This window comes from Miniopterus schreibersii (assembly GCF_964146895.1).
Source record: "Miniopterus schreibersii genome assembly, chromosome: 2".
Classification (NCBI taxonomy): domain Eukaryota; kingdom Metazoa; phylum Chordata; class Mammalia; order Chiroptera; family Miniopteridae; genus Miniopterus; species Miniopterus schreibersii.
Genome location: NC_138102.1, coordinates 93,495,910 through 93,520,245, shown reverse-complemented (window position 1 = coordinate 93,520,245; position 24,336 = coordinate 93,495,910). Strand labels below are relative to the sequence as shown.

General features: G+C 42.6%; 1 protein-coding gene and 1 pseudogene across 11 annotated transcripts in view; one reads left to right on the top strand and one right to left on the bottom strand.

Moving 5' to 3' along the window:
• Positions 1-24,336, top strand: part of MICAL3 (microtubule associated monooxygenase, calponin and LIM domain containing 3) — a 232,827-nt gene that overhangs the window by 127,423 nt on the left and 81,068 nt on the right. For 5 of the 10 annotated variants that reach the window (XM_081129907.1, XM_081129909.1, XM_081129904.1 and 2 more), the window contains 3 exons: positions 6,646-6,832; positions 17,091-17,179; positions 17,943-18,030. In XM_081129907.1, coding sequence (XP_080986033.1) covers positions 6,646-6,832; positions 17,091-17,179; positions 17,943-18,030 — 364 coding nt within the window. Of the gene's footprint in view, positions 1-3,425; positions 3,534-5,960; positions 6,069-6,645; positions 6,833-17,090; positions 17,180-17,942; positions 22,731-24,336 lie in introns of those variants that run through there. The other 5 variants (XM_081129906.1, XM_081129910.1, XM_081129912.1 and 2 more) reach the window with 5 other exon arrangements.
• Positions 1,300-1,974, bottom strand: LOC308553739 (peptidyl-prolyl cis-trans isomerase A pseudogene; annotated as a pseudogene). The gene has a single exon. The product of its transcript is annotated as a peptidyl-prolyl cis-trans isomerase A pseudogene (transcript).

Here is a 24,336-nt window from a genome sequence, read left to right as displayed (position 1 = left end):
GGGGTGGCAGAGGGAAGGTGAGGATGGTCCCTCCTCCCCTTGCTTTTTGCACGCTCTTGTCACCCAGCCAAGAACCAGAATTCTTTTTGGTAACAGTGTTGATACATGCAAGTAGCATTCACAGTAGAGCATTCACCTACCCAGCGTTCAGATCCTGAAAGTCCATGCTATTCCAGAAAGCCTAACGACTTCCCATTTCTGCCCATCTTTCCCATTCCAATATATGTGCCAGTGATGGAATAGCATTTGACTATCAGGTTTGGCTTCTTAGGGCAAGGCTCTAGATCAATAAGCAGGGGACATTTGCTTAGCTCTTTTGACAGTGGGTAGCTTGAAGTAGAAATACTGAAAGAGCTCTTACTGATGTGGGGATTTCTCAAGTATGAAGACAACAGGAAAGAAGGCGATGACAAGATGGGGTCGCAAATGAAAGGCTTTAGCTAGTTTTTCTGAAAAACTAAAGGAGAAAATTGCTGTTTACACCTGGCCATTGTATAATTTGATGAAGAGCAGAGATGCCTGTTTTAAAAAGCCTACTTATTTTATGAAACTTTTTTGGTTGTTATTGTTACCCACAAAGATGACCTGTGAGTGGGTGTAGCTGTGCAGCTGCTAATTTTATATGGGTCTTTTAAAAACTTTTACCTCCCCTCTGCCTTTGCTCTCTGAGAAGTGCAATTATGGCTCAGCTGTAAATCCCATTACTTCTCAGATCTTTTGGGAAGTTAACAGTAGTGCTGTCTTCCTGTACCTGTCAGTGAGCTAGAAGCAGGCAGACTGGGACCAGGTGCTGGGGCAGCAGGAAGGAGACTTGCTTGAGGTGGAGATCGGGGTCATTTTCATCTCCTCACCCATGGCCCAGCTCTGCTTTGTTCACTCTTGGGACTGCTTCCTCTCTTGAGCTCTGTGTGTGCCCAGCCTCTGTCTTCCTTTTTCTCTGGCTATATTCCTCTCAGAAAGAAAACTACGCATTTTCACTGAGTGGGGCAGTGCCCTACATTTTGGGGAATACATATTTAATGAGGTTTTGATGATTTTTACTGAAACAATGAAACGAAGAACAGAGGGAAATATGTTGAATAAAACAAGAAGTTGGCAGGGAGAAAATATAAGAAGTCTAGGACTGCAGTGCACGGGAGGAAAGATAGCAATAAGGCTTGCAGGGAGTTTTCTTTGATTTTCTCAAAGGGCTGGTTTCCAGATTCTTCAGTGCAGGGCTCCTTTCTAGATGCTTTTTTTTTTTTTTTTTTGGTTGTTTAGCTTTTATTTCATAATCATAAACTTAACTCTGCAATCCAGCTAGACTTGGAAGGGGTGGGGAAAATATGGAACCCAATGAACTGCGGAGAGATTACAGAACATCCCAAGCAGATGGGGGTGAAGGGGTGCTCTCCTGAGCTACAGAAGGAATGGTCTGGTAGTTTAGATAAAACACAAGTCAAATTTATTAGAGTTGGCCACAGTCAGCAATGGTGACCTTCTTGCTGGCTTGCCATTCTTGGATTCCAAACCCTCAATGGTCTTCACAATATCCATGCCTTCTTTCACCTGGCCGAAGACCACATGCTTGCCATCCAACTAAGTCTGTATTGGCAGTGCAGATGCAAAACTGGGAACTGTTTGTGTTAGGTCCTGTGTTTGCCATGGACAAGATGCCAGGACTTGTATGCTTCAGGATGAAATTCTCATCTTCAAATTTTTCCCAATAGATGGACTTGCTGCCTATGTCATTGTGGTGTGTAAAGTCACCACCCTGGCACATAAATCCTGGAATAAATTCTGTGACCACAGCAACCTTTATAACCAAATCCTTTCTCCCCAGTGCTCAGAGCACGAAAGTTTTCTGCTGTCCTTGGAACTTTGTCTGCAAACAGCTCAAGAGATGCAGCCCAAGGGCTTGCTGTCGACAGCAATGTCAAACACGGTGGGGTTCACCATGGCTGGTCACAGGCAGCTCCAGGGCGGTGGCGTTTGCAAGGCCTTTCTAGATGCTTTTAAGGGTCACTCTTATGTTCTCTTGCAGGACTTTCCACTATCCCCTAATTGTGCCTTTGCACTCACCTGCTCCCCCCCAACTCTTCCCTTCCCCCATTAGCTTCCACTGCTCTGCCACCCCTGGGGAAGCTTAGTCTTCTCTCCTTCCTGGTGGGTCGCACTCCTCTACAGTGATCTCCCCCAGCTCCTCCTTGGCGCTCTGAGTGCTGAGCTGAGGGCCTATGAGCTGGCTGAGCAGAAGCTGGTGACACTCACATGGTCACCCCTCTAAGCTATGAAGTTAGTGTGGGCGGAAGTGGTGCACTGGGTCTGCTTGGAGCTGGAGGGGCAGAGGGTCTCCTTACCATAATAGTACTCATCCCTCCTCTGTAAGTATTTCACCCAGAACCTGCTAGGAAACTAAGCAGTTGTTGTTTGCCAAAGCCCTCTGCCACCTTCTCACTGTTTAGGGACTGCATGAGCCTCTCACTGAGGAAGATCCTGGCCCACTTTTGTACACATGCTGCATGCACTCTGCAGAGGACTTGGGGGCCTGAAGTCTTTTCTCCAGATGATTTCTGGGATTTGGCTGGCTCCTTGGTGAACAGTTTCTCTGAGCACTGGCAATAAGAGGAGGAAAAGCCCACATTCCTAGCCTTTATGTAGAAGGAGCAAGCTTCACTCTAGATTTGCTGTCTCTGTTGTCTGCTATTTATAAGGCTAGTGGAGTGATAGGTAGTAGTATCTCCCACCTAGGAGAAATCCCATCCAGCTCAGGCTGGTGAGAGTCTCTGCAGAGCACAAATTATGTGGGTGAACAAGCAAGACATCACCCCTGCCCTCTGCCACCTTGTGGCTGGCAGCGTTATATGGGGCAAATGAAGTAAGAGCACCAGGCAAGAAAAGACGGGCTTCCAGAGTGCTTGTGGCTATGGTGAGCATATTCCAGCACAAGCATCCCTGGAAGCAGGAGGGATGGTGAACTAAAAGCAAAATGCAAGCCTTGAATGAGCTACTCATGCTTCTGGGTACTAAGGGTATTTCTTTACTACATTTGTTACCTAAGTAACTGTCTAAAGTAAAAAAGGATCTAAAACTGCCAGATTCCTGCCCTAGCCAGTTTGGCTGAGTTGTTAGAGTGTTGGCCCAGGGACTGAAGGGTCCCGGGTTCAATTCTGGCCAAGGGCATGTACCTCGATTGCAGGCTTAATCCCCGGCCCTGTTTGAGGCAACCAATCATTGTGTATCTCTCACATTGATGTTTCTCTCTCTCTCTCTCTCTCTCTCTCTCTTTCCCCCTTCCACTCTCTCTGAAAAGCAATGGAAAAAGTATCCTTGAGTGAGGATTTAAAAAAATACTAAAAGTAAAACTGCCAGATTCCTTATGTTCAGGTCAGTGTATAACTTAACATTTCCTTTGATTTTCTTTTTCTCCATCTTGTATTTTATAGCCAGGGCCTGAACCTTCTCGTCGATTTTTTGTTGACCAGTGGGAGCTTTCTCTTAATCTCCGCTCCTCCAGCCGCCCCGCCTCTCCCTCCTCTGACTCCCTTCGACAGGTAGCAGGCCTCAAACGGCAAAACTGTGTTTCCTCTTCAGCCTCTGCTCACTTCACCTACACAAATGCCACCTGGCCCCAGGGAGGTTGCAGAGCTCTTAAACTTCGGCTTGTCTCCTGTAGGAATCCAGTTGTGTATGTGTGTGTGCCCGCGCGTGCATGCACACACACACACACACATACACATGCATGCATCAGTCTGTTTTACATGTGGGGTTTGTAAGCATACAACTAAGTTAAAGAGGCTACTAGTTTTCATTGCATCAAGTTCTGATGACATAAATCCACTTTCATTATATTTCAACTATATCAAATGATACACATTTTTCAGCCATTAGCTTTTTTAACTCCAAGTGTCTGTATATTAATATGTGTTACAAAATATGAACTGCAGTGTAATTAAATCCACTTAAATGGAGTGGTGAATATGCAGTGTCCCAGGTGCCTCATCAATTGTGATCACTTAAGGAATGAGTCCTGCTATGTCCTACAGTGGACCTCAACCCAGCTATATAGTAGTTTACAGAGAATGGAGGATCTTTCCTGTTCTCGTGCCTGTAGCAGACCATGGAGTGTATGTGTGGAAACATATGCATGTGTGGTGGAAATAGTCTAAATCCAGCGATTGCTATATCGTCACTATTTCTTAAGAGTAGGGAGAAGGAAACCATCTGCTTTTTATGCCAGAAACAAATAGAACCTCTCTTGGTGGGATGCTTGTCAGTGTAATCACATTACTGAGAACTGAGTGTGACAGATGCCTTCGCACAGAGGCAGCCCTGAACTGTCTTTGCTGATTATAGGATATGACAGTGCCGGTTTCTGGTGGGAGAGAAGGGCTTGGAGCAGTGAACACCCAGGACTTGTTCAGTATCCCAGCCTCATATTTGACATCTGGCCCATGCCCTCACCTGCTGCAGAATGAAAGAAGTACAATTTTCTCCTTCAGTGTCAGCTGTTAAACGATCTGCTCAGCTCTGCCTGGTGTCTGTCTGTTCCAGGCCTCAGCTTTCCTAATGACTTTAATTTGAAGAAGGTTTAGCTTAAGCCACTTGTTATTCTCAACCACTAATGGGTATAAGCTATAGCGTTAAGGAGCAAATGTCACCAATCCTTGGAAATCTCCTTATCTTAAATAAAAAAATATAATTGACTCCTCAGTTCCAGCTGAACCTTAGAGAACCCTTTATCCATTTTTACATAAAGTTAGTTTTCCCCTACAGTGTTTCTCTTGTTTGTCCCTGCCAGCCCAGGGCATGCCATTGCTCAGGCCAGTGATTCCCTCACACATGGCTTTGTGTGTTTGTCCATACAAACCAATTTCTAACCAGAGTTATTGGCATCCCCAAGACAACTGCTCCTGGTGTGCTCTGAGTCAGTTAGAGTTAGGCTCCTTACACTTGGCATGTAGCACCTGTTCCACATAGTTCATGAAAGGAGTATCACACACACTAGGTGTCTTGGTCATCTTCACATGGAAGGGTAACCTGGACGTGGAGTCTCTAAAGGACTGCCAGCAAGGCTTTGACCTCTTTCCCTGGGACAGGCTTGAAGTTGAGTTCCCTAGCAGGAAGGTTTACAATTGAAATTTGATAGTTTCTTCCTGTTCCTTCTTCATCATTGCTAGGAAGAGAATTGAGTTGACTGGATTTTTCTTTTATATTTTTTCAACCAATAAAAAAAATAACTCCTCTGGAATAGAAACATATTCTGACCTCTCAAGACTAACCTGAGCAACTTATCTATATGCTACAGGTGTTAGCCTCCTGCATCTGTGTTTGAGATGCCCAATCCAGTCTGGAAAGCTTTGTCCTTAGTGCCTGGGTGCTAAGAACACAAATATCAACAGCAAGAATGGGCAGAGAAGGGGTCTTTCAGATAAAGCTCAGGAGTGTTTGATGCATGTGACAGAGGTTATGAACGAAGTGTTAGTAATGAGGACGGAAGTTATCTGTTACCCAAGTGGAGAGTCAGCCTTTGCAAGAATGAGCTTTCTAAATGAGGAAATAATTTTACAAGCCCTCCCCAACCCTTGAATCATACTGTCAACAGTCCTGCATCAGCTGTATGAATGGCATCGTTCCTCTCAAGCTCTCTCTATGTCATTTGAGCCACTAGGATATATGCCCTTCCTACTCTCTTCTGTATCTGCATCTATCCTGTCTTCCCACCTCCCCATTCCACAGCACTGTATATTCCAAAAAGACATGAAAGACTTCCTTACTGGATTTAATTATTCCTGCCTCTGCTGGGCACTGACACCTGTGTTTCTTACCACCATGTTTTCCTGTTTGTGGACACTGTGTGGGCATGGTTTGCTGCTGCACCTTGTATTCACTTTCAAAGAGTTTTTTTTCCTGTCTTCTTAACTTATTTTTTCCTTCTCATTTCCCTTTATTCTGGTCATTTTATAATCTCCAACCAATAGAAGTATATAAAGATGTACACGGGTGGAGTGAGCTCATTGGCTGAGCAGATAGCCAATCAGCTTCAAAGGAGAGAACAGCCCAAAACCCTTCTAGACAAGAAGGAACTGGTAAGATATATACTAAGGACATTGTCTCTTGATATAACACAGCTTTGGTAAACAAACCTGCTGCATTCTAAGTAGTACAGTAACAATAGAGCCAGTATGTGCTGAGTGGTATTTTTTTTGAGGTTGTCTGAATTTTGTAACTGAATTCCTAGGACTGTAATAGTTGTTTTAATTAAAGTGTATGGGAAAGCTTACTTAATATCTCTACAAGTGATTGCTGTAGAGTCCGGGGGACCCACATCCATGTAGAACTACATGAACACTTAGTATATATTTTTATGTTACCTTCAAAAACAATTCTGTCAAAATAGTTTTGTTTGATTTTTATGAAATTCTGTAAAATGGACTCGGGTTTCCTCTCAGCTTGATTCACATGGATTCATGTGGGACATGTGATAGTCACTGTAGTAGTGCCACTGCTCTTTGGGAGAGCCAGGAGCAAAGTGAGCATCTTAGTCGGCCTCAAAAGAAAATCTCTTAGTAAGGGTCGGTTTCACTTACAGAAAAAGTCATGCACCTCCTGGAGGTGAGCCTGAGAGAAATTGCCCTGATGTGTCTACCCCATACCCCTTTATAGGGCTCAATAAAGAAGGAGTTTCCACAGAACTTGGGAGGCAGCGACACGTGCTATTTTTGCCAGAAGCGTGTCTACGTGATGGAGAGACTGAGTGCTGAGGGCAAGTTCTTCCATCGGAGCTGCTTCAAATGCGAGTACTGCGCCACCACTCTGCGCCTCTCAGCCTATGCCTATGACATTGAGGACGGTGAGTCTGTTTCACTTGAGGCCATACTTAGTTCCTGAGCTTAGGGCCCTTTTCTCCATTTGAGCAGCTCTAAGGCCTCTTACTGCGTTCTTATGTATACATTTTATCATTCTGCCTCTCCTACCCCCTCCCATCCATCTCCCTCTAGTCTTGTTTTTTCTCTAAGACTTTTATAAATAGTTCCCCAAAGTCATCAGGCTGCATTATAGCATTACTCAGTGATGATGATAATAAGAATGGATGCATTTACTTAAATCACTTCCCCAGCTTCACAGACAGTTGCATTCTTACCTCATGGTGGGATCTTACGATATAAGGGACACGATGTGGATAAGTCTTTTTTGTCTTTACTAAAGAAAGGGAATCACAGGCCTATAGAAGTCACATTTCTTGCCTAAGGTCAATGACAAGTTAAAACCAGACCCTGTGCCCCTGGGTTCTCAGCCCTCCTGAAGATGACAGAATTGTGACCACTGTTCCCACCTGTCTGTAGCCTCAGCATCTCTCTGGTGAATTGAGGGCTCATGGCACAGGGCCAAAACCTCATTTACTGCTGTGTTCAAGTCTTGGCTGATGTGTTAGTGGAAAGACCTTGATAGGGCAGGAGGTAGAAAATTATGCAAGCAGAAAACAAAGCCTGATAGATACATATAACAATGCCTACCGTCAAAGGTCACCAAACACTGATGATCCTGCATCCCTACCTGCAGGATGCTGAAAGAGCTTCATGAGAGGCAGTCTTACTGATTCAAAAGGAACAAAAAGCCCTGGATTAATAGGAGAGGGAAGTCAGTCCTCATAGGGGTGACATTAAGTCCATTACATTGATAGGTATTTTCAGGACATACAGGATACAGGAGAGGGACACCACGCAATTAGGAAATAGTCACTTCCGTCATCCAGACTCTCATCCTAGTGAATAAACAGGCTGTCAGACTGTCAGAAGTAGCCAAAAAGGACCCAAAGTAGTGAACTGAGAAAAGTTAACTTATCATTGTGACACCTGGTTCTCTTGTTACATTAATGAAAAGCACTACCCAGTGAGGAAAGAACTGTGACAGTTGTCTAGATAAGGAAGGTATGTTGTGAGCTATCAGATTTTCTCTTCCACTATTCCCACACACCTGCTCTTTGGATAACAACTTTGATCTCCAAGGGTTGGGGTTGGCAGATGGAGCCCACTCAGTGCCTTTTTAACTGTCCTCAGTGCTTGGATTATTTTAGCCTTTTACTGTATAATCTCCCTGGAAAGAAGAACCCTTAAGGTCCAGTCAATTGGTCCACAGGTATTTTTGCCCATAGACAATGGGCTCATCATTGCCACATTCTCTTGAGGACACAACTAAAGTGTGAAATGTGCCTCAAGGAGCTTACATTCAGATTGGAATGATAAGACAAGGGCAGGTGAAACAACAACAGACAACGTGAGAGTCTATGATTAAGGGCAGAGTTGTGTAGTGTAGATTACAACTTTGTAGAAGTTCAGAGGAGGAAGAATCTATGAAGCTCATTAGCCAGTAGGAATGACTGAACTGACCTCAGGCTCGACTCAGAGAATATAGGGAAGAGATGGCATACCAGGCAAGAGGATGAAAGGAGCTCTGTGGGAATGACCTTGATGTGGGGACAGGACAAGTCATGCCAGTCTGGTAAGTGCGTTGCTCTTGACACTGGAGCAGGGAAGACAGTGGGTCTAAACCAGCTCCCCAAATTTTAACCCCTGATCAACTTTTATTAGCTCTATCAGCTCAGCCTCTCCACAAAGGACAAGTGAACTAGAGAAAATAATGGAATTTTAGGGGTCCTGAAGTTTTAGCCTCTTCTCCAACCAAGTTACTGTGTGATTCAGAACTCTTAACTGAAGAGCCTCAAATAAGAAAAAAAAGCCAGGGAAGTTATGGCTCAAGGCACTGTGCTGGGCCCTTTAATGTATATCAGGTTATTTCATCCTTACACAACCCCAGAAAGTGGCTCGTTTTATTACTGTAATTTTACAAATCAAGAAACTGAATTCAGAGAAGTTAAAAGTTTGTCCATGTTCACACAACTATTAAGTGCTGGTTTGCACTAAATGACCTCTGAGGTCCCTTTCAATTCAGATGTTCTGGGATTAGTAACTCTGAGCCAATGTCAACTCCAGGCTGGTAAATTGAGAATTATACACTTCAGAAAAATATGCATGTTTTACCCTTGTCCCTGTTTATTCTTCCATTCAACTCTTTTAAAAAGATGCAGACTGCCCTAAAAGTAAGCTATGCTTTCTCTTGCCAAATACTAGCTTATTTTTTACTATCAACTCTGAAGACAAGAACTCCAAGTCAGACAGTATTTCAAGTCTTTCCCTGTCATCTTGAGGAGAGAAAACACATGGTACTTGCTGAAGTGGTCTGCAAAGGGCCACATTCAGTGGAGACAAGCCCGAAATAGTCTGTACTCCATCTCTGCCAGTCCCACCCAGACCACCACTGCACCTTCCACCTGGACTGCTGGTCTTCATGGCTCCACCATTGCCCCCTATAGTCTGCTTCCAAAAAGAAACCCAGGGGATGTAAATCAGATCTTACCAGTCTCTTGCTTTGTTCCCTTCCTATCTGCTGCAGTACCAGCAGTCTTCACAGGCTTAGAGTTTCACTTGTCTGCCCCAGCCTGTATCTCCAGTCTCTCGGCTGTTGGCTGTCCCCTAGCTTATGTACTCCTGCCACACTGATCTCTTTTCCATTCTATAAACATGGTTAGCCATTACTACCCGAGGACTGTACTAATTGTCTCCTCTCCTGGAATGTACTTCCCCATATCTTCTCAGGGTGAGCTTCTTGTTATTTGCATCCCCATTTAATGTACTCCCTCCTCAGGTATTCACAGACTTCCTGGTCTGCAGTACTCTCACTGCCTGGAACTTATTCACACGTCACCTGCTCCATTCAAGCAGAGACTAGTCTGTCTTCTTGACTAGAGCATTTTCAGTGTTTACATTAGTATCTGTCATATAATGGCACTCAGTATGTTGTTGAATGAATGGATACATGGCCCAGTTTACCTTTATTCATCTGTTTTCTCCAATTCTGTCTTCCAGTCAGTCACTCCCATATTTAATTACCAAGATTCCTTAATTTATTTAGACCATGTAAAATCAGTGAATTGACTGAAACAACCATAATTTGTAGTCAGTTTATAACATTAAATAGCTGTATTTTCTGAGACAGGTGTCATAGTGTGATGGCAAGAGCCAGGCTTCTGATCCTGTCTGAGAATTGCTGAGAGGGGGACACTCTGGGCAGGTTGCTTAGCCTTTCTATTCCTCACTTAGAGAAAGGTGGATAATAGTACCTACCTCATTGGATTATGAGGATTAAATGAGTTGATGTAAAACAGTTACAATAGTATCTGGCACATGGTAAATGTCAGATAAAATTAGTTCTTTTTGTAATTAATCTGAGAAGCAGAGAGTACCACCAAGTTGAGTCTGGGAATGGGTACAAGGAGATACATTAATGGGGCATGTACACCATATGACAGGTGACATCTCATTTATTTATCTCAGTCTAGAAGATGAGTATTATCTTCATATTCTATGGGAGGAACAAGTTTCAAGAAGCTACATAGTTCACACAGCCATTGAATGATGGAGACAGTGTTTAGATGTAGATACAGTTTCAGTGCTCAGTTTCCTTCCATCTTCTAATGCATCCCTAGAGAAAGCTTTAGGTTTCTGGAATTTTTTTTTTTGAAAATTCCTTTGGTTAGACTTGTGGGACTTGTTTTTAAAACCTAAACCTTTTGTCCTGGCCGGGTAGCTCAGTTGGTTGGAGCATCATCCTATACACCAAACAGTTGCAGTTTCCATTCCTAGTCAGAGCACATACCTAGATTGCAGGTTTGATCCCCAGTTGCGGCATGTGTGGGAGGCAACCTCTCGATGTTCCTCTCTCTCTAAAAATCAATAAAAGTATATCCTTGGGTGAGGATTAAAATAATAATAAAACATAAACCTTTTGTTGTTATTAATTTAGGATATCATACCTAATTCAATAAGGATTCCCTGGTAGGTTAATCTGTTCAGTTGTATTTTACAATCTAGGATTCTACTTTAGTAGAAAAAAGCAAATTAATCCAGGGAAAAAATAAAAGAAAGAATTGAAAGTAACTATAACTGATTGTGATTTTCTGATGCTATAATAAGCAAGACTATTGGTTACAAGTAATAGAAACCCCAGTCAGATTGAAATTTAGCATTAGGTTTACATCTTCCTTCCAGTGACCTCAGAGAAGGGCTGCTCTTCTCTCATGACCCGTAAGAATCCCAAGAATGGCTCTCTTTAGCCTGGCTCAGCCACACGCTATTTCCTAGAGTATCATATCCTGGGGTGGGCTGGAGGGAAAGGGGTGTTTTGACTAGTCTGGGTTATGTGTCCACTTCTCTGGTAGGTAATGTCAGGCCACATGGTTAGTAGCCACATTGGAATCACGTGGAAATAGAAGGAATGAAATGTAGCCCTAGCTGGTTTGGCTCAGTGGTTTTAGCATTGGCCGATGGACTGAAGGGTCCCAGGTTTGATTCCAGCCAAGGGCACATACCTTAGTTGCAGGCTCAATCCCCAGCCCTGGTCTGAGTGTGTGCAGGAGGCAACCAATCAATGTGTCTCTCTCAATTGATGTTCCCCCTTCTCTCTCTCTCTCTTCCTCTCTCTCCCCCTCCCCCCCCCCCAAAAAAAAACAATGAAAAAAATATCCTTGGGTGAAGATTTTTTTTAAAAAGGTCACTCTTTAAAAACAAAAGAATGAAATACAAAACAGACAAAAAAGTAGTATATGAGCCAAGCACTAATACATTTTATCTTTCCCTAATTACATTTTATCTTAGCCAAAATTAAAAGTGAAATGGTTTATTGCTGATTGTAAAAGGAGACTGTATCCAAGCTGAAAAAAATAACTCATGACTTAACTTCCCTTATAGAGAAATAAGCAGTGAGCTTGCTGGTCCTTTTACTGTCTGATGCTCCTAACAATAGCTATAGTGTGTCTGAGTTCTGACTAAGTGCCAGAAGCTAGTGGGAAATTCTGTTTCAAAAAGCATACTATGTATATGAATATTATTTGAAATTATGAAAGTTCATAAACTATACTTTTCTAAAAGATTTATTCAGCATGGCTGGTGTGGCTCAGTTGGAGCATCATCCTATACACTGAAAGGTGACAGGTTCAATCCCTGGTCAGTGCGCAAACAGGAGGCAACTGATCAATGTTTCTCACATTGGTGTTTCTCTCTCAAATCAATAAAAATTATTTTTAAAAAATTTATTCAGTGTTGCAGGGGGAGTACAGGTAAAAGAAAAACAGAAGTCAGTTACTTTGAAGGAAAAGAAATATAATCAGATCACCAGGTGAAGGGAAAAAAGGAAGAATGCCATTTCATCTTTACTTACTTTGACTTTTAGGTCCTCTCTCTCTCTCTCTCCACTCCCCCTCAGCTTTTTCTCACCCTCCCACCCCTAGCTTCATTGAAATGTGATTGACACATATCATTGTGTAAGTTTAAGGTAGGCAACATGTTGGTTTGATCCATTTATTAATTGTAAAATGATTACTGCCATAGTATTAGCAACCACCTCTATCCTGTCACATAGTTTACTAATTCTTTAGTGTGGTGATAGCATTTAAGATCCACTCTCTTAACAACGTTCAAGTATATGTGATTCAGTATTACTAGCTATAATCACCATGCTGCACATTAGATCCCCAAACTCATTAATCTTATAACTGGAACTTTGTACCCTTTGGCCAGTATCTAACCATATCCCTCATCCCTCAAGCCCTAGCAAGCCCTCTGCTCTCTGTTTCACTGAGTTTGTCTTTTTACATTACACATATGTGATATCATATAGTATTTGTCTGAATTTAGCATAATTCCCTCAAGGTCTATCCAACTTGTTGCAAACAATAGGATTTTCTTTTCTCATTGATCAGTAATATTTTATTGTGCATATAACCATGTCTTCTTTTTCCGTTCATCAATCAGTGGACAAGGGTTGTTTCTATCTTGGCTATTATGATTAATGCTGCAGTTAACATGGGGGTGCAGATATCTTTACAAGATCTTGATTTCAGTTTCTTTGGATAAATACCCAGAAGTGGGATTGCTGGATCATATGATAGTCTTATTTTCAATTTATTGAAGAACCTCTATACTGTTTTCCATAGTGACTACCAATTTACAATCCCACCAACAATGCACAAGGGTTCCCTTTTCTTCGCATCCTCACCAGCACTATTCTTTGTCCCTTTTTTGACAGCCATTCTAACAGGTGTGAGGTTCACTTCCCTGATGATAACTGATGTCGAGCACCTCTTCATCTGCGTCGGGTGGGAAATGTCCAACCCATGGTCCATATATGGCCTGTGAAATTATTTGATCTGTCCCTGCCAATTCAACTGAAGGCGGGACTCGAAATTCAATAAATCTGGGAGTTTTTTTCATAGCTAATTTTTAAGTTAATAATTTAGTATGGCCTGTGAATAATGTAATAAATATCCAAATGGCCCTTGGCAGAAAAAAGATTCCCCACCCCTGATCTACCTATTGACCACTTTTATGTCTTCTTTGGAAAACTATTTAGTTTCTCTGCCCATTTTTTTAATCAGGTCATTGCTATTGAGTTATATGAGTTCTTTACATATTTTGGATATTAACCCCTTGTCAAATATATGATTTACAAATATTTTATTTCATTTCATTGGTTGCTTTTTCATTTTATTGATGGTTTCTTTTGCTGTGCAGAAGCTTTTTAGCTTAATGTAGTCCCACTTATTTATTTTTTGCTTTCTTTGCTTGTGCTTTTGCTGTCATATCCAGGAAATCACTTCCGAGACCAATGCCAATGAGTTTTCCTATGTTTTCTTCTAGGTGTTTCAGGTCTTACACTTAAGTCTTTATTCCAAGTTTATTTTTGTGAGTGGTATAAGATAGAGGTCCAATTTCATTCTTCCACATGTGGTTATCCATTTTCTCCAGCACTATTTATTGAAGACACTCTCTTTTCCTGTTGATATTCTTAGCTCCCTTGTCAGATATTAGTTGACTGTATATGTGTGGGTTTAGTTCTAGGCTCTTAATTCTGTTCCATTGGTCTGTGTGTCTATTTTTAGGCCAGTATCATACTGTTTTGATTACTATAGCCTTGTAATAGAGTTTGAAATCAGGAATATTTTGGCTCCAGCTTTGTTCTTCTTTCTCAGGGTTGCTTTGACTATTCAGGGTCTTTTCTATTTCTGTGAAAAATGCCATTGGTATCTTCTTAAGGATTGCATTGAATCTATATATTGCTTTGGGTAATAATAATTCTTCTAATCCATGAACTTGAGATATCTTTCCTTTTTTTGTGTGTCGTCTTTAATTTCTTTAATCAGTGTCTTGTTGTTTTCAGTGTACAGGTCTTTCACTCCTTGGTTAGATTTATTCCTAAGTATTTTATTGTTTTTGATGCTATTGTAAATGAGATTGTTTTATTTCTTTTTCAGATGTTTTGTTGTTAGCGTATAGAAATGCAACTGCTGTCTGTATGTTGATTTTTTTTTTTTTTTTAATCCTCACCAAGGATATTTTTTCCAGAGAGAGTGGAAGGGGGAGGGGGGGAGAGAAACATTGATGTAAGAGAGACACATCAATTGGTTGCCTCCCACATACACCCAGACTGGGGCTGGGGATTGAACCTATAACCGAGGTACGTGCCCCTGGCTAGAATTGAATCCAGGACCCTTCAGTCCGGGGCCCATGCTCCAACTACTGAGCCAAACCGGCTAGGGTTGTATGTTGATTTTGTATCCTAAAACTTTACTGAATTTGTTGATTAGTTTTAGAAGTTTTTGGTGGAGTTTCTAGGATTTTCTAAATAAGATCATATTATCTGCAAACAAAGACAGTATTCTTCCTTTCCTATTCGGATGCCTTCTATTTCTTTTTCTTATCAGATTGCTCTGGCTAGGACTTTCAGTACTATGTTAAATAAGAGTGATGAGAGGGGGAACCCTTGTCTTGTTCCCGATTTTAGAGGAAAAGCTTTCAGCCTTTTACCATTGAGTATGATGTTAGCTGTGGAATTGTTATATATGGCCTTTATTTTGTTGAGGTATGTTCCTTCTGTACTGAATTTGTTGAGCATTTTGTTCACAAAAGGATGTTGTACATTGTCATATACTTTTTCTGTATCTATTGTGATTTTTATTTTTCATTCTATTAATGTGTATCACATTTATTGATTTGCATATGTTAAATCATCCTTGCATCCCAGTAATAAACTCCAGTTTATTATGCTGCGTGATCTTTTAATGTGCCATTGAATTCTGTGTACTAATGTTTTGTTCAGAATTTTTGCATCTGTATTCATCAGGGATATTGGTCTGTAATTTTCTTTCCTTGTAGCTTCCTTATCTGGCTTTGGTTTCAGTTAATGCTGGCTTTGTAAAATAAGTTTGAGAGTATTCCCTCCTGTTCAATTTTTTGGAAGAGTTTAAGAAGGATTGCTGTTAATTCTTCTTTCAGTGTTTGATATAATTCACCAGTGAAACCATCTATCTGGTCCTGGACTTTTCAGCTTAGGGAGGGTTTTGATTACTGATTTAATCTTTTTCCTTGATATTGGTCTGTTCGGATTTTCTGTTTCTTCATGATTTCGTCTTAGTAATAGGTTGAGTGTTTCTAGGAATTTATTTATCTCTTCTAGATTGTCCAGCTTGTTGACATATAATTAATTGTTTATAGTAGTTTCTTATGATCCTTTGTATTTCTGTGGTATCAGTTGTAATGTATCCTTTGTCATTTCTGATTTTATTTGAGTTTTCTGTTTTTATGAATTAACCTAGTTAAGGTTTGTCAGTTTTGTTTCTCTTTTTTAAAAACAGCTCTTAGTTTTATTGATCTTTATTGTTTTTCTGGTTACGTTCTCTTATTTTAACTTTGAGAATGGCAAAGTTCATTTGTCAATGGAGTACTTTCTACAAATGAGAAGGATGAGTGGGATTACTCCTGTTTCAACAGTCTGTATAATACGGTCTACCCTTTAATTTTCAAAAGCCTTGGCTCTTTAAGTGGGAGTAAAGAAAGACTCAGGAAAAAAATGACCCTTTGTGACTAAATCCCACTGCAGTGTCATGGGAAAAGCCAAGATTGGGGTTTTTCAAACTTTTGACTATACCCACTATAGCAAATACATGTTACATTAGGACCCAGTAAACACATGTAGTCGCAGCTAAAAGTTGCAAGAAATAGCCCTAGCCAGTTGGTTTCAGTGGGTAGAGCATCAGCCTGCAGACTGAAGGGTCCCGGGTGCGATTCTGGCCAAGGGCACGTACCTCATTTGCAGGCTCCATCCCTGGCCCTGGTTGGGGAGCACCCAGGAGGCAACCAATCAATGTGTCTCTCTTACTTCAATGTTTCTCTCTCTCTCTTTCTCTCTCTCTCTCTCTCTCTCTCTCTCTCCCTCTCCCTCCCTCCCCCCCTCTCTCTCCCTCTCCCTCTCCCTCCCTTCCCCTTCCACTCTCTCTGAAAAGCAATGGAAAAAATATCCTTAGGTGAAGACTAAATAAATAAATAAGTAAATAAATAAATAAAAGTTGCAAGAAATAATACCTAATTCTAATTATGTACTATGCACTACTCTAATTCTTTTTATTCTATTGTATTTTTTATTCTATTTATAGTCTATTCCAGGATTTTTTGGTTTGGTTTTGCACTGTATTGTTTCTAAATGCTGATCCTAACCCACTAAAGGGTCATAAGTTGCAGTCTGACCAGTACTGACAAGTGGGCAGCACCGGGGTCCTGTCAGAGTTAACTAACCTTCAGTGCTGCCCCACCCCTGCAGCCTCCACGCCTCCACCCCGCATTTGTATTCATTCTTGGTTTCCCCACAAATGCTATTCCCAGCTTTTCATGTGACCATATCTTTGTTCTGTATACACTGCCACTTTGTTCACTGGCTCTGACATGTAAGCCTTACATCTTTGCTCTGGGCAGTGATTGGGTGATGGCTCAATGGCCTGCACACATCCAAAGGATAAAGGGGAGAGGAGGGCTGAAATCAAAGTTTTAGGGAAGGCCTGCCTCCCTGGACAAGAAGCCTGAGCCTGGGAAAGGTTGAGGCCGTGGTGATGGTGCCCATGGCTAGGGGAGGTGGATAGTGTGCCAAAACCAGGAAGTTAAGTTCAGAATTACAGAGTTGTGCTCACTCCCCTTCCCCCCCCCCCCCCTTCTTGCTGCCTGCAGGTAAATTCTACTGCAAACCACACTACTGTTACCGACTCTCCGGCTCCACACAGAGGAAGAGACCAGCAGTGACTCCTCTATCTGGAAAGGTAATGGTATCCATCTCTAAATGAGGGAGAAGCAGCAGGCACTATTTATTTCAGTGATGTGATAGGTCAGTGTGTAGCCAGTGGGGCCTGCTGAATGGCCACTGAGTTGCCTTTCCTGTTAGTGGGAAAGGCTTGCTTGAGAGGTAGTCGTTGTCCATTTCGGGGAGGGAACCAACTTTGCAAGCCTAATCTAATGCTGCATTTCACTGAAGTAATGTTCTATCCACCACCTGAGTTGGATTTGGAAGACTATGTCAGACCCTCTCTTCTGCTCACTCTATGTAAAAGAAGACTTTTACGTTTGTAAATAAGCATCTCTCTGAGAAAAGGACACCCTAAAAAGGAACTTGGCTGTAAGTAATTTGCTCTGCCTGCCAATTCCTTTCACTTTCTTCCTGTGTGAATTACTTATCTAAGAACCATTTTTCTTTCTTTCTTTTTTTTAAAAGAGAGTAACTAGCTCCTTCCTCTATCTTTACTCCATGATGTCACCTTGTCAGGGAGCAGGCTAGCTAATGCTTCCTTGGGCTCCTGTTGACTGCAGAGGGACTTGTAGGAAAAGGTATACTTGGGTGGAGCTAGATTTTGACTCCTTGTGACTTCATGTGAAATATGTCCTGGTCTTTTAAAAGAAAGACTTACTGTGTGAGGAATATAGCTCTGGGTTGACTGGTGAGAACAAACTAACCAGTTGGGTGTCATTGCCTCCTGAGATTCAAGTACTTCAATCACTCACTCTTCTTTTTCTTGCGGACTTTCATAGGCAGCCAGAGGACCCCTGCAGGATGGCCCCACTGCAGACGCAAATGGACGGGCCAGTATCATCACCAACCCTGCTGATAGAACTCCAGGTAGCCTCACTTCCTTGTTTGGCTGGGTAGTACATCACTCTCTTGGCCTCTGTGACAAGGCCAGGGTGATGAGCCAGCACCTTCAAAGCAACATTTCTTCGATTGGGCATCAAGTGGCTCAAAACCCTTTGGACTCCTTTTTCATGTGCCAGCTACTTGCATTTGGAGTCCCCTTTCTCTATGGCCTGTCTGAGGTGCTGGTACAAATCAAGGGGGAGTTTCACTGGCAAACTGTGGGCCAGTAGGGGCACCATCTGGTAAGCGTTATCACCAAAGCTTTGTAATGTCTACTCAGTATCTCAAAGTATTGCTTGTAGCCATGGGGCCTACCCACCTGTCAAACACATGGAGGTAGTTGCTCCAGGCTCTGTCTAGGTAAATAGGAATTCAGAACAGGCTGCTTTTGTCATTGACCCAGGTGAGAATTCAGAATTACAGGGCCTTCTTGTAGCTCTAGTTTGGGACTCTTGACAGAACATGGAGTTGTGCTAAACCCTATTATCTGGATTTACCTTCACCTGAACTTGAAATATTTGCATCCTATTCGCTATTTAGGTATCTAAATGAACTGACACTTCTCTTCTATTTAACCTGTAACCACTAAAGAACATGCCCTGTCCTGATCACTTTGGGGCATTTGAATTTCTAACGAGGATCAAGCCCTAATTTGTCCCACTCTCACTAACCATTTCCTTGTGTCAGGAGGTGAATTACACCATCCCTCCCTCTAAAAACATATTTATTCTGGTCTTTGCAGAGCAGGGCTTAGGGGCTCTGGGGCACTAAACTTGTGAAGAATTGTGTTTTTTCCTCTTAAAATTGCCTTCCCTCTGCTCCATGTCAGACTAGCCTGTGAGATATGTTCACAGTTCTGTAAACTGATGCCCTCAGTACAGCTCAGATTATTCACAGCCCAGGGCTGCTGTGTAAGTAAGAGAGGAAGTCAGCAGGGCTGTGTTTCTGACATCACATATTTCCTTTCATTCAAAGCAAATATGTCTAAAGCAGCCATTTACAAACTCATAAAAATCACCATGTAAAAACTAAGATTATTAGCTAATGCCAGAAACTAAGGAGAAGGAATTGGGGGTGGGAAAATACAAGAATTACCCACTCAGCCTTCAAATGAAAGGTTCCCAGGGTTACTTCCTTCCCCGTGTATAAGAACTAATGTGAACCTCATTGTGCATTCTGGGAGAGGGAGAATGTGCCAGAGGCTGGATGACACCCTTGGTGCAGTGATCTGGAGGCTGAGACATGGCATACACCACCTGAGCTAGGTGAACTTGACTCCTTCTCCTGCATGTGCCCTTAATATAACCTGGGGAAACTTTAAGTGCCCTGCAGGTTGGACCAACATGTTATAGCAAAGTTTAAGCCATGAATGACTTTGAAACTTTCTGTAGCCCTGAAACTCTTTATCATCTGTCTCTCTCATGAAGTGTTGACAGCCTTTTGCAGAACATAGAGGGAAGTACTGGCAGAGAAAAATAGCCAAAGGGATCTAGACAGAGGTTTGGGCTCTGCATTCTAGAATGTGCATTTGGCCAGATCTTTTTCCAGCAGAGATGGATTTTCCAAGGAACCTGGCTGCTCAGTAAAACAACTCAAAGAAATTAAACTTTCTTTTAGGGTATAGAGTACAGAACATTCTTTAAAAAGAATAAACACAATGAAGTTCAGGTTGTTCCTAAGCAAGCTGCGTTTACTCACTTTCCCTTCTGGTTCCTTTTGCCATTTTATTGTCTAGTTTGAAAACATAATGGATTTCAGGTTTTTAGGAGTTGTAAAGAATTAAGGGTTCCATAGAGAAGGAGAAGAATACAAAGCAGGAAGAGAAGACAAGAGTTGGTTAGGCAGTCGTATCCTTTGCAAAGTAATCCCCCCCCCTCGCCCCCCTGATCTTGATAGGAAAGAAAAAAAAGGTGAGAGTTGGCAATGTGGTTAAAGAATCTAAACAACCAAAAATGAATGGCAGCCCTGAGGGAAAAAGCAGTACTCATGGTTCTTGCTTCTGAAGGTGACTTGCCTGTTCTAGCAAAGGGGTTCAAGATGTGGCATCCCAAAAAATGAGACAGGCACTGTCCCCAGTTTAAGGGACACTCTAGGTGGCAGGAAAGTCAGGACTTAGGGCTGATGAGATTCAGTTAGTATCTGCCTCTGGAGACATAAGCTTTTGGAAAACACAGCTTTGAGTCTGAACATGTTCCAAAGCAGCAGCACTTCCCCTGTCAGGTGCCTAATTTTGCTAGCCTCTGTAGAAAAGGAACAGAATCATGGGTGGTCTTTTATAGTTGCCATGAAAGAGATTTCTTTTTCTCCTTTGATAGGAATTCCCTTTTTTATGTCCCAAATTAAGCATCGATTAGTTAACTAGAATTTCCTTTTGAAAAGCTTCAGAAAAACTCATGTGCTTTGGCGGTCTCGAATGTGTGTCATAAGTAGCAGTCATTAACCCAGATCCATGGCACATCTTCTCTGCTGTTCTCTAAACAAGAAAAAGCTGTAAATGAATGAACTTAATTCTACCATGTACAAATAAACCATCCCCAGGGATCAGAGCCAGAAAAGCTATGGCTGTAGCTAGCACTTGACTCTGCTGTGCTTTTGCTTTGTGCCATCTCTTTATTTTGTGGCATTTTTCTCCTCTCCCTTATGTTCTTTTCCCCATGTGCCAAAATTGCCGCAGTTGCCAAAAAAGCAAACACTACCCACAAGTTAAAAGACCCTACTGTAGGCCTGCCCTACAGTGTTGTCTTTCTCTGGTAACCTAGTCTGTAACTGCTACCTGATTTAGTGTTTGGAGGACATTGCTCACAGTATTTTTGTTATGTGCTTTTAATACAAAAACCCTCTCTTCTGTTCTCAAAATCTGTAACTGCTTTGTTTCCAAGCTTCTTATACTTAACTGCTACTGATTAGTGGACCTGGCACAGATTTTCCTTTCCTGGGCTTCAGACTACTGACCCTGACTTCAGGAAAAGTTTGGACAACAATAGGCAGAGAAAGAGAAAGCCAAATGGGGTATTTTCCTCTTGGATGCAAGACCCTGAATTGCAGGTTTGGGGAATCCTTTATTTGTCCAGAGGAATCCCTTTTACATCTCATGCAGTCAATAACCAAAAGTGACATATAGCCCAGCCGGGCGTGGCTCAGCGGTTGAGCGTCAATCTAGGATCCAGGAGATCACGGTTTGATTCCTAGTCAGGGCAGATGCCTGGGTTGTGGGCTCGATCCCCAGTCAGGAATGTGCAGGAGGCAGCCAATCAATGACGACTCTCTTATCATTGATGTTTCTATCTCTGTTCCCCTCTCCCTTCCTCTCTTTGAAATCAATAAAGATATCTATTATATATATATTTAATAAAGTATAAAAGCTATGGGGTGTCATAACAAGAAACAGAAGAGCTTCTCTTCTAGTACAGGCAACAAAGATGAGATGGGAGAAGCACTTTAGTTGTATCTTGTCTTATGGAAAAGGCGATCTTAACTAAAAAGGTGCCTAGCGGATACATGGCAGGTTCCTGCTCCCTGTCCCCAGACACTCCTTGCATGATTATTATCAGGTTTCATAGTTTGGATGTTGAATGAGCATTAGGAAATATAGGCATTTCTTCGCATACCAGCTAGAATAGCCATGCTGTACAAGGAATTCCGTTCAGTCCTGGGGTTCCTGTCTGGCAGGAGGAAGTTAGGAAATCTCCTTCCTGCCTCCCCTATAAATCCCTTAGGGGCATTTTTGAAAAACCTATTAGTAGAGCAAAGAGATTTTTGCAGTTCAGTTTAACACCCCAACTCTACCCCAGGAGTCACAGTTAATGGTGATGTGTGGTTATTTATATACACATATCTATTTATATAGATTTAATTTCATATATATGAGTAGATATTTATATATTATGACAAATAATAACAATAATAATGAAGCTGTTTCTAAAGCTTTTTGTTCCTTGGTCCTGGAAACCGAGGGATTGTTCTTTTAGAGCCATACCACTGGGCCTGGCTCAGTGCTCTGGTCAGATGGGGAAGGGGCGGAGCAGCCAGCACACCTGTGACTTGGAGCTTGGGGAGTTGGCAGCACAGAAAATGGACAGTACACATTCCCAGCCTCAGGAAATTGATTCAAGAGCAAACTAGGAAAGCATGGGTTCTGTTGCTGGTGACATACTACAGAGAACCAAACAGCCTACCTTGCCTCTGTTTTGTTTTCAGGCTTAGGTACTTGTTCTACTGGGCTAGTCATTGCAGCTTGCTACTGTCTCTTAGTGTTCGATGTGTCTCTGTAGGACAGTGAAACACTTTTAGCCCCTCCTAAAAGGGGCCCCAGAGTGGCCTTGAAGGTGTGACCTGTGAATTAGTGGGCCCCCTTTCCCTTTCCATTCAGCTCAGGGTAGAGGAAGGGGTGGGGGCGCAGGCAGCAGGCCAGGTTCCCACAGCAGTGGTACAAAGAAGCCTGAGCAAGGGAGGATGAGCTGTGCCCAGGAGTGTGTCCGCTGTCCACCTCTGGCCTTCTCTGGAGCCTTTATTTTGCCCTTGTTTTTAACCTGTGCTGTTGTGAGTTTTTGTGTGTTTCTTTGTGAGTTTTTTATTTCATTGTGTAACTTTGTTTTTGCTGTTTCTGTGAAACTAAGGTGTTGTGCTTTTAATTTTTTTTAACAAGTGTTACCATTCTTATTTAAGAGAATAAATTTCAAACAATCTTCAGGTTTCTGAGTTTTTCTTTTCCTTACCTTTTTTCTGAATGGAGGGTGGGAAAGGAGGTAGGTCAGGCTGGTCTCAGAGTGGGCTTGAAACCATTGTGGGGTGGGATGGGGCAGCGCAAGGAAAAAGCAGAAGTGTATTAAAATGGGGAAACGGGGTATTTATACCCGAAATATAGATTCTCGTTAATGGCAGGGCCCCTGTACAGGCAATGGGAGACATTTTACCTTGTAGCAGCTGTGGGTAGAAAAGAGCAGGAAACATGCCACCTATGTCCCGTGTTTGGTGAGCCAGCGTGCATGGTGTGAGGGCTGGAGCAGATGGAGGGGTGGAAGTTCAACACTGAGTGGTGTCTACCATGGGGACACACAACCTCTGTTTCTGACCCTAGTGGGCTGCTGTGGGGACTGGGAGCAATCCTGTCTCCTCTGCCTTGAGGCTTTTCCTGAAGTGCAGTGACCTTACTCCTGGTGACACTGAAGGTTCTTGCTCTGTGCTCCCTGACTGGAATCTCTCCTGTGACATCTTTGTTGTGACCTAGACACTGAGCTAGGATACCCAGTTCTGCTCGTCTGCTCAAGTCTGAAGGGTGAACGTGTACCCTTCTCACACACCCTGCTGTGCCTTCACAGCAGTGGCCTCATGTACTGGGTCAGCATGCTGACCACAGTCACACAGTCCAACTTTGGTGCTGAATTGGGCCAAAAGAGGGCACAGTGGTGGGGGGGAGCACTCAGTGCCGTCTGCTCCTGCTAGGCTCTAGGAACTTGGGTGTCTGTCATTAAAAAAGGCCTTCCTGGCCTCCTCTACTCTGAAGCAGCCCTGCTGGGGACTTGAGGAGTTCTTGAGTTTCCCCACAGAACAGAGAAACAGAGTACCGGGTTCTCTTGGTGTTCTAGATAACCAATTTCCCCAGTCAGAAAGGGTCTACATCTCTACATAGCTCACAGCTCTACCTGACCACTGTCGTTTGTTTCATTGTAATCCTCACAGCGCAGCTGGCTCAGATGCTGTCCCAGTAGAGTTTGAGTGGCCTCTCTTAGCCTGCTCATTCCCACCCACTCCCAAGTCTTCAGTCTGTTGCTTCCTATTCTCTGAATGAAGTCAGTCAGTGTCTGGGTGCCTGCAAAAGGCTGAGAGAAAAAGCACTGGGATGTGGGGGATGCAATAAGTCATAATAAGTTGACTAAGAATTGGTGATGAGGAAGGGCAGATACATGTGTGTGATTTTCAGATTAAGCCTTTGCTGCTGTTGCCCTCCCATGTCCCAATAAGAAAGGAGAGGAGAGCCATTATTATTTAGGACAATGTCCTGAAACATCTAAGAAAGGTGGTGACAATGGACATGACTCTGTGCCACCCATTGTGAAGAACCCTGGAGAACCCCCTTTGGGTCTGAGTTTCTTTCTGAAACTCCTTGAAATCCATTCTCTTTTTTCTCATAAATTCCCTGGTGATTTCCCTAATTTAGATATTCCCTAGGAGGTATCCTATGGTGTATACATGGAAACAGTACCAGCAATGAAAATGGGACATTTTATACTGAAAAATAGGGCAGGATGATGCCATGTAGGGCACAGGCCCCACAAGTGACCTCCTGAGGTA